The sequence below is a fragment of the Erinaceus europaeus genome, chromosome 16 (assembly GCF_950295315.1).
Source record: "Erinaceus europaeus chromosome 16, mEriEur2.1, whole genome shotgun sequence".
In the NCBI taxonomy this organism is placed as follows: domain Eukaryota; kingdom Metazoa; phylum Chordata; class Mammalia; order Eulipotyphla; family Erinaceidae; genus Erinaceus; species Erinaceus europaeus.
In genome coordinates this window covers 72,253,564-72,264,316 of record NC_080177.1, presented here as the reverse complement: position 1 = coordinate 72,264,316, position 10,753 = coordinate 72,253,564, and the positions used below count along the sequence as shown (strand labels likewise).

At 40.0% G+C, this 10,753-nt stretch overlaps 1 protein-coding gene across 1 annotated transcript; it reads left to right on the top strand.

The window, feature by feature from the left end:
* Positions 1 to 787: 787 nt before the first annotated feature.
* On the top strand, positions 788 to 1,760 carry LOC103127206 (olfactory receptor 4K3). Its single transcript, XM_007538100.2, has one exon. The coding sequence runs from the start codon at positions 813 to 815 to the stop codon at positions 1,758 to 1,760; it is 948 nt and encodes a 315-aa protein (XP_007538162.1). The 5' UTR covers positions 788 to 812.
* Positions 1,761 to 10,753: the final 8,993 nt, after the last annotated feature.

Here is a 10,753-nt window from a genome sequence, read left to right as displayed (position 1 = left end):
CTGGCTGTAGCTCAGCAGGTTAAGGGCACATGGTGCGAAACTGGAGGACCCGCATAAGGATACCCGGCTCCTCATCTGGCGGGGGGGTGGGGGGGTGGGGGGGGTGGGGGGGTGGTGGTGTAACTTCACAAGTGGTGAAGCAGGTCTGCAGGTGTCTATCTTTCTCTCCCCATTTCTGTCTTCCCTTCCGTTCTCATTTTTCTCTGTCTTATCCGGCAACAATAACATCAACAACAACAATAATAACCACAACAATGATAAAAACAACAAGGGCATCAAAAAAAGGAAATTAAATAAAATATTAAAAAAAAGAATTGCATCAATAAAAATATATGGGGATGAACTGCCATAGGATTATTATTTTTTTCCTCCAGGGTTATTGCTGGGCTCGGTGCCTGCACCATGAATCCACCGCTCCTGGAGGCCATTTTTTTCCCCCTTTTGTTGCCCTTGTTGGTGTAGCCTCGTTGTGGTTATTATTATTACAATTGTTGATGTTGTTCGTTGTTGGATAGGACAGAGAGAAATGGAGAGAGGAGGGGAAGACAGAGGGGGAGAGAAAGACAGACACCTGCAGACCTGCTTCACCGCCTGTGAAGCGACTCCCCTGCAGGTGGGGAGCCCGGGGCTCGAACCGGGATCCTTAGGCCGGTCCTTGCGCTTTGCACCACGTGCACTTAATCCACTGCGCCACCAACCGACCCCGGATTATTTTATTAAGGTATTTATTACTCAGTTTAATCATTTTTCTTTCTTTTTCTTATTTCTCCTCCCAGCTGGAAATATCAGAGTCCTTCTAGAAATTGGAGCAAATGGGCAGGAATAACCAGTCAGTGGTAACTGAATTCATACTACAGGGTCTCTCCAGTTCTTGGGAACTACAAGTTTTCTATTTCCTATTTTTCTCCACTGTCTATGCAGCCACTGTACTGGGGAATCTCCTAATTGTGCTCACCATCATGTCAGAGTCACGCCTTCACTCCCCCATGTACTTTCTGTTGGGCAATCTCTCCTTCATTGACATGTCTCTGGCCTCATTTGCAACTCCCAAAATGATTGCAGATTTTCTCAGTGAACGGAAAGCCATCTCTTTTGAAGGGTGTATCACTCAGATATTCTTTCTACATCTCTTGGGGGGAGCTGAGATCGTCCTGCTGATAGCCATGTCCTTTGATAGATACGTGGCTATATGCAAGCCTCTACGTTATTTGACCGTCATGAACCGGAAAATGTGTATTGGGCTTGTAACGCTTTCCTGGATTGTTGGAATCTTTCATGCCATGAGTCAGTTAGCATTTACTGTGAACCTGCCCTTCTGTGGTCCCAATGAAGTGGACAGCTTCTTTTGTGACCTTCCCTTGGTAATTAAACTTGCCTGTGTGGACACTTATATTCTGGGAGTGTTTATGATTTCAACCAGTGGCATGATTGCCCTGGTGTGCTTTATCCTCTTGGTGATCTCCTACACCATCATCCTGGTCACTGTTAGGCAACGTTCTTCTGGTGGGTCCTCCAAAGCCCTCTCCACCTGCAGTGCCCACTTCACTGTGGTGACCCTTTTCTTTGGCCCATGCATTTTCATCTATGTGTGGCCTTTTGAAAATTTCCCAATAGACAAAGTGCTCTCAGTCTTTTATACCATTTTCACTCCCCTCTTGAATCCAGTCATCTATACCCTTAGAAATAAAGATGTGAAGAATTCCATGAGGAAACTCAGTGGCCGTATTTTTAAATCTAGTAAAACAGACCATAACCCTTGATTTACTCACATCAAACTGAAATTCTTATTAAGAATTTATCCTTCTGACTCAGTTGGCCAACATAGTGACGTTACTGTAAGAATTTAAGTTGTTCATGGCAGAACTATTTTATTAATCAGACTCAGCAGTCAGAGTTTCAACAATATTAATTGCTCTTCACACAACATATTTATTACAGAGAATGACCAAACCTATACTCAATGTGTTACTGCCTAATGTCTCACATTTTAGAATATCCAACTTTGGTTAGGTATGAATAGATAGTTGAGTATTCTTTCTGTGAGATGTCTGCTTGTTTTAAGAAAGAGCATAATTTCTTCTAGTCTCTTCTCAGTAAGAAAAGAGGCAGCTTTAAAAGCGACAATATCTAACTGAACCCTGTAGGCTGAAGTAACAATGGATTTTCTCCTTTATTTTATTTCACCAAAGCATTGTTCAGCTCTGGGTTTTGGTGGTGCTAGGGACTGAACCTAGGACCTAAGAGTTTCAGGAATGGGAGTCTTTTACATGATGCTATCTCTCCTGATATCAACAATGGAATTTCTGAAAATTGCTGACAAAGCTGCTGACATTTGCACTATTTTAGTTTAAAAGTCATAAAAGATAGAGGGTTTCGATGAGAAAATTATTATTTAGTATTTTTATGACTATGCTTTCATAAAAATAAGAATGCATTTTATTTTCAATTTTAAAATAGTACAACAAACTCCAAGAAAGTTTTCTGTAGCCTTACATGCATTCATTACATATTCAAAGGATCTTAGTGTCATGCACTCTAATCTTACTCACACACTCATTCTACAGAAGACGAAACTAAGTCCTAAGGACACAGCACTCTTTTCAAAATCATGCTAGCCAGAAGAAATATCATTCGCCACTTTATATGAACATTTATTTTTATTGTTTAGTATTTAATTAATTTGCTTTATTTATTTTGGGTAGGCACTGAGAGAAGTTGACTAGGAAGAGGGAGACAGGGAGAAGAGAGAGAGGTACCTACAGCACCTTTCACTGCTGGTGAAGCTTCTCACCTGCAGGTGGGAACAGGCGCTTGCACCTGGGTCTTTGTTCACTGTAATATGTGTGCTCAAACAAATGCACCACCTCCCAGCCCTAGGTATTTATGTTTTAAGCTATAATATATTAGTTTGGTGCCATCATACATTTATTGTATCATTTTTATATCCAACATGTATGTCATACATACATTTATTGGATAATTTTTATAACTACGTCATAATAATCAGGTCCTAATATATCTCAGACTCCTTGATTAAACACAGTATTTGCTTTAAAAACCCATAAAATTGAGATCCCTCAGCATATATGGTCTAGATTATAACTGTTCTTTTTTAAGGACACAGAAATTATCTAACAAATGTATTTTCAGATAAGGGAATTAAGAACCAGGAAATAAGTGACATTCTCAAGTTCACAGACCTGTGTGATGATAGAATATAGCCTAGAAGATTATTCTTTTCCTCTACTCTTTTATTTATTTTCCCTTTTGTTGCCCTTGTTGGTTTTCATTGTTGTTGTAGTTATTATTGTTATTATTGATGTTGTTGTTGTTGGATAGGACAGAGAGAAATGGAGAGAGGAGGGGAAGACAGAGAGGGGGAGAGAAACACAGAGACCTGCAGACCTGCTTCACTGCCTGTGAAGTGACTCCCCTGTAGGTGGGGAGCTGGGGGCTCAAACCAGGATCCTTACGCTGGTCCTTGTGCTTCACGCCATTATCATGCTGACAGCTACACATAGTAGAAATATTTAATGTATAAAGGTTTAGAGATATTGTGACCACACTTTTCCAGTTAATGGCAAAGTCTGTATGACATTGTGTGTAACTTGTGCTAGGGTGTGTTTATAGCAAATAAAAGTTTATCTCTCTATATAAATGATTGATAGAAAAGTAGATTGCAAAGAGTTGAGTAGCAGGGCAAATGTTTGAACGGATGGGTAGATAGATGGTTAAGTGCATGGAGGGGAAGGATTAGGCAGCATGAAACAGATGATGACAAATGATGTTGAACATAGTTTGCATAGGTGATAAATATATAATTATAGTTATAAAGAAATGATTATATAGCTTAATAAATTGACTTAGTAGATGACATGACTATAATTGAATCTATACAATAATAAATAACAACTATGCCTTTTATCTAAAATTAAAAAGTTACTGGAATTGGTAGTCAAAAACAGATTCTATGGATGGTTTCACTCATGTAGGGTTCGAAAAACTAAGCAAGACAAAAGATAGAATACCACATTAACAAGCCCTGTATCAGCAGTGGAGAAGTGGGGAGTGGAAAAGGGGCCTGAGACATAGTTCCTCATAGTGGAGGGAGACAGCACTTTAGTGGTGAGATATGCTGGCATTCATTTTGAGGTGTTGAAGGTTTTTGATCCCAGATTTCCTGATACTTGTTATTAGAGACCCTATGATACGATGTCATATGCTTTACATTGGTTTGTCCTAGCCCTCCCCCCGCCAAGAGAACTGGATCAGTCCTGTTAATTTCGCGGGCCTGCTTGGCCCCTCCCGAAGGAACCCCGAGAGAGGGTTCCTGAGTCTGGGAGTTCCTGAGTCCGAGAGTTCCAGAGTGACAGAGTTCCTGAGTTCGAGAGTTTCAGGGTTACAGAGTAAGAGAGAGTTCCAGTGTGTAAGAGTTTCAGAGGGTTCCCCAGTACGAGAGTTCCAGAGTTCCAGAGTTGGAGAGTTCCCGAGTTACAGAGTAAGAGAGAGTGTTTGTGCCGCCGCAAAGAGACAGCAGAGTTCTGTTTGGTGATTAGTTTGTCTTAGTTTATGAATCGTTGTTCCTGAATAAAGAAATACAGCTTCCCTGCCCAGCCGTTGTCTCCCTCCGTTGTCTCCACCACCGTGAAGCTAACCCGCCCGGCAAGAGCCTACGAATTTTAACAACAATACGAGAATCCGGCATGAAGCCCAGCCAGTCTATCTTGGCGTTACTCTCAATCGCACCCTGTGATTTCACGAACATCTCATAAAAACTGCAGCAAAGGTGGGCGCGAGGAATAACATCATTGCAAGACTGGCAAGCTCCTCATGGGGCGCGAGCGCTTCCACACTACGATCATCATCTCTGGCATTATGCTATTCCACTGCAGAATACTGTGCCCCAGGATGGTTCCGTAGCCCCCATGTCCACTTGGTCGATTCCAAATTATATTCCTCCATGAGGATAATTTCTGGAACCATCTGTTCCACCCCGGTTCCATGGCTGCCAGTTCTTCGCAACATCGCCCCGCCAGATATTCGTCAGGATGCGGCATCATCTAAGTTCATTTCCCACGTCTACGCTCAACAGGACCTGCCAATATACACGGATATCTTCGCCCACCCTGTCCAATGCTTGACGTCTCGTCATCCAATCTGGTCCCCTACGCCTACACTGAACTTCTCTGTTCCAGTCTCTTGGAAACAGAGTTGGCAGTCAGCTGAGGTAAAGAACAAACACCTCATCACAGACCCCTGCGAGCGTCAACCCGGCTTTGACCTAGCACGTTATGATCGGGCCCTCCTCAATCGCTATCGAACAGGCCATGGCCGGTGCGCCGCTATGTTCCATCGCTGGGGAGCCAGAGACGACCCGAACTGCCCCTGCGGCTCCAGACAGACTATGACCCACATAGCCAATGACTGCCACCTCTCCAGATTCAAAGGAGGTCTCAAAACTTGACATCAGGCTCAACCTGACGCTGTTGACTGGCTGCGGAAGAAGGGCAAACGCTAGAAGAAGGAGAAGGAGAAGGAGAAGGAGAAGGAGAAGGAGAAGGAGAAGGAGAAGGAGAAGGAGAAGAAGAAGAAGAGACCCTGCTGATTTTTATCTTTGCCTCTATACTCTCCAAGCATATGTTTGCTTATTTGTCTGCCAGATACATTGCTTTGACTGAAAATGCCAAGAGGAGGGAAATTCTGGGGGGAGTCTATGCATATGTCAATATTTGCACTGTAAAGCATTAATCTCCTCAATAAAGACAATAATAATAAAAACGTCATGAGACCTGTTCTTCAGGCTGTGTCCCTTATTACAAAATCCTGCTCTAGGGCAAAGTCTGGGATAGAAAGAGAAAGTTTGGTATTATTAGAATTCTAAAAAAATAATATGCTATACAAATTTTATGTAAATGTAAATTTTATGTCTCTCTAAAGATATTCTGTGTACTTAATATTCGTGAATTGTAGTTGACCACAGACAACTGAAATTGCTGAAATAAAAACTTGCAATAAGAGGCAGAGATTATTGTCATTATTTAGCACTGCTTTGGAGTGAGTGAGTGTCTCTTCAAAATAAATGACCCTTTTTCTAAGAAATGTCCTTTCAATATCTCACTAGTCTTTAACTATGTTGTCACCATCATGTTGATGTTAAGGAAGGAGAACTTCAGTAATAAGAAGGTGATCCCATGATTTGTCATTACATACAGTGCTTTGTGCATATCATTACTTACGGTGCTTTGTGCATATCATTAACTTGATTAGCCTATCTATGGGATTCTTCCAAGTTCTCATCTGGTATAGAGGACTTATAACTTCAAATTATTCTGTCCCATGGTAGTTCATGTATAAGATTTCTAGAATATGAGAGAATTTAAGGTCACAGTCTGAGAAAAGGAAGTGTTTTCTATATTCTCAAATGTCCCTAGTGACCCAGAGGTCTATATGATGTAAGATTCAGTATGCTGTATTTTTATTTTAATTTGTTTGAAGGTCTTTTCTTTTCTTCAAAATATTTATTTATTTATTAGATAGAGGCATAGAGAAACTGATAAGGGGGGGAGAGACAGAGAGGGAAAGGGACAGACACCTGAAGCCCTATCACTCATGAAACTTTCCTCCTGCAGGTGGGAATAAGAGGGTTGAATCTAGGTCTGTGTGCACTGTAATGTCAGGTGTACCACTGCCTGGCCCCTCTGAAGATATTTTCAACGAATGTTTTGTTTTTCCTTTGACTTAATGTCTCTTCCTTCACTTTTAGTCTGTGTAAGACCTTAAATCAAATGTGGGCTTCTTGTAGTTAGCACTACCTTTGATAAGTTTTCTCTAACTACAGAGAGATATCTAGACATGTCTTCTTCTCGTTCTTATAACTCCATATTCTAACCTCATCACAATCATGAAACTGCATTTATAAGTTATACACTCATTAAGAGGATGAACAACGTCTTCCTGTTTCTGTTTCCAAAGAGTAGAGTGTAGTTCCTGAGGATCAAAAAGTATTTCTTGAATTGTATTTACTAGGAAAGGAGAAAAACGCCACTGTTTTAGCAAAGGCAGAAAATCCTACTTATGGTAATTTCATCTTCTTTCTGACTAATGCTGATCTACTTTTTTTTTAACCAGAGCACTGCTCAACTCTGGTTTATGGTGGTGCAGGGGATTGAACCGGGAACTTTGGAGCCTCAGGCATGGGAGTCTGTTTGCATAACCATTATGCTATCTCCCCCTGCCCTGATGAACTACTTCTGTAGGATGCCAAATTAATTCTCCTTCAGGCAAGGCAAACTGGAAGAGATACCACATAATGAGACATTTGTAAACTGAGTTCTGATGGAGTGCAGAGAAGATTAAAAACCAAGACTCAGAAAGATAAAGACAATAAAAAAGGAGATAGGTGTGGAACACATATTTTATACTCCAATTTAGTATAAATCATGGTACAGGAATACTCTGTAGGAATATCAATATTTCTGGGTAACTTAATAAAAATGTTTGTTGAGAACAAACCATCAAAAGGTGAATGCATTATACATTATATCCAAGTGAGGGTTAAAAATGAAAGAAAAGTAATAGGTTTGGTGGTGGAAAAGACATGGATATACATTTTTAAGCCCTCTAGTACGGATTGAAAACTGCTGAGGGAGAGTGGGCAGTGGTGCACTTAGTTAAGCACACCTATTACCAAGCTCAAGACCCCTGGTTCGAGGCCCTGCTCCCCACCTGCTGGGGGATGCTTCCTGAGTGGTGAAGCAGGTTTCCAGGTGTCTATGTTTCTTTTCCCGTCTCTATCTTCTCCTCCTTTCTCAATTTCTCTCTGTCTTATTAAAAAAAAAAAGAGGCTGCCAGGAGCTTTGGATTTGGTGGTGCTGGCACTGAGCCCCATTGATAACCTGACAAAACAGAAACAAAACTGCTGTGCACAAGGACCCGGGTTCAAGCCCCCATCACAACAAAAACAAAACTGCTGAGGTAATACACATGAATAGAGAGATCTGGTGCAAGTCAAGCAAGAGATAGGGGATGTAAAAATGAGCTCTACATAGAAGCTCAGTTACAGCTTAGAATTCTTACTCAATGTGCTTTCATTTTTAGAAGAAATTTTAAATTTTTTGTGAAATCACCCACTATCTAATTTCATTTTATTTCACTATCCAATTTTATTGTTTACTTTGATTTCCTTGTAATCCTTTGAGGGAAGGCAATCTTTGTAGTGAAGGCAGCAGTAGACTGAAATCTGTTGACTTGCAAACTCTACTTAAAGAATGATCAGAAAACTGATAGAAAGTTTAAAATTTGCCCCCAAATACAAACCTGTTAGGTTATGTAGAGCTAATTCAAACCAGGAAATCTGGCTTCAATTGTCAGACTCAAAATTCCCACTCCAGAAGTCTTATGAGCAGGTACACCACACACACACACACACACACACACACACACACACACACACACACACGAACATAAACACACACACAAGAGCATAAACACACACATGCTTGTGTACATACTCATACAAATGCACCACAGACCACTTTTGAAGCTTAATAAAGCTTAGATCTTCACATTAGACTAGTATCTCAAATCCAAAAAATAAAAGATACCAGAATACAAAGAAAAAAATTATTCTGAAATTATCAAAGTGGATGATGATAACACAATTTGAGATTTAATTGACTTTAATGGACCTAGCACGTTATGATTGGGCCCTCCTCAATCGCTATGGAACAGGCCATGGCCAGTGTGCTGCTATGTTCCATCGCTGGGGAGCCAGAGACGACCTGAATTGCCCCTGAGGCTAAAGACAGACTATGACCCACATAGTCAATGACTGCCACCTCTCCAGATTCAAAGGAGGTCTCGAAACTTGACATCAGGCTCAACCTGACGCTGTTGACTGGCTACGGAAGAAGGACAAACGCTAGAAGAAGAATGGAAAGAACTCTACCATCAGAAATATCCATGTTGAAGTCAAATATTTATTCTATGGAAAATGTATCCTTTAGGGATAGCTTAGCCAAATGAAATGTCTGACTATTGCTATAATTCTGTGGTCACAGTTTTAACATTTTCCTGAATTATAATTCTAATCAAATCTTCAAATAATCAATTCCTTTTTGATTTCATAAATCAGGACCAAGTCTTTTCTGTCTGTTTTTGGAATATTTAATAATGTGTTTTGCATAGACACTTGCTGTCATTTAGTTCCCAGTTAATATGTTTACTTAATCTAGGTATAAGAATATAAAACAGTTCACTGCTGTCTTTTGAATAGGTAAAGAAAAAAAGGTAAAATATGAGAATGATATTTTACTACTTTTTAATTATGCACATTTCTCTTTAAAAATTGTGATAGAAACCAGTGACCTAGCAAACACTGTATGCTTACACAATCCTACAAATTTTTTATATTTCAAAAACTTAAAATGAACAATAAATCCCCAAATATAATACTTTTGAAAAAGACTGGCATGCAAAAGACAATATCGACTGCATATCTTCTTACATATTAATAGGTGGCACAGTCAGTGAAGTAATTATGGAAGTGAAAGATACCCACTAGATAGTTTTGATTATATACAGACTATAGGGAATTGAAATACATGAACTTGCAAAAAAAGAAAAAAGTGGCCAAATTGTTTCCAAGAACTATGGTGGTTATTATTGGGGGTTGGGGAAGGGTATCACAGAACTTTGTGTGGTGTGGAACTCTATCCCTATAATCTTATAATCTTGTAAATCATTAACACAAATGGGAATAAAAGATAAAGTTTAGGGGAGAAAAGATAAAGATATGGCACAGGTCCTGTATTTTAACATCAGTTAATCTTATGCAAGTTTAGAATCCTACTGTGTATAGTATGAGAATCATGCCCTCCCATTTCAATTACCCATATCTATTTCCACTTAGGGAACTGCAGTTTTGTATATATTTACTACAATAGCAATGGTAAAGATAATAATATTTCTCAAATCTCCGACATTCCTAGTTATGTAACATGTTCTACTTCAATTTTCACTACATTCCTGTGCTTAAATACTATGTACACTTTTTATAGGTTTTTAATTTTTTAAAAAAATTATCTTTATTTTATTTATTGAATAAAGACAGCCAGAAATAGAGAGGAGAAGGGGGTGATAGAGAGGGAGAGACAGACAGACACCTGCAACCCTTCTTCACCACTTGCAAAGCATTGTCCCTGCAAGTGGGGACCAGGGGCTTGAAACTGGGTCCCTTTGCATTGTAACATGTGCGCTCAACCAGGTGTGCCACCATCTGGCTTCAAATTAAATCAGTGGGTATTATTGATTTTTTTTTTTTAACCAGAACATTGATCATCTCTGGCTTATGGTGGTGTGGGGAACTGAACCTGGGACTTCGGAGTCTCAGGCATGAGAATCCCTTTGCATAACCATTATGCTATCCACCCCACCCCAATTACCCACTTTATAGGAGAAGAAGCTGATCTTAGAAACATTAAAAATACATGCTCAAAGTTGCACAAGGGTAAAACTTGAATGATGTGCACAGAAATCAACTTCAAAAGGGTCATAGACAAGTACCTCAGACCAGATACACACAAATATATAGAAGAAAACACTCGCAGAACTACTTATGCTTCAGTAATGCCTTCAGAAGGGCTGGGTGGTTGTGCACCTGGTTGAATGCACAGGTTACAATGTGCAAGGGCCGGGGTTTGAGTCCCCAGTCCCCACCAGCAGGGGGAAAGCTTTGCAAGTGGTGAAGCAGTGC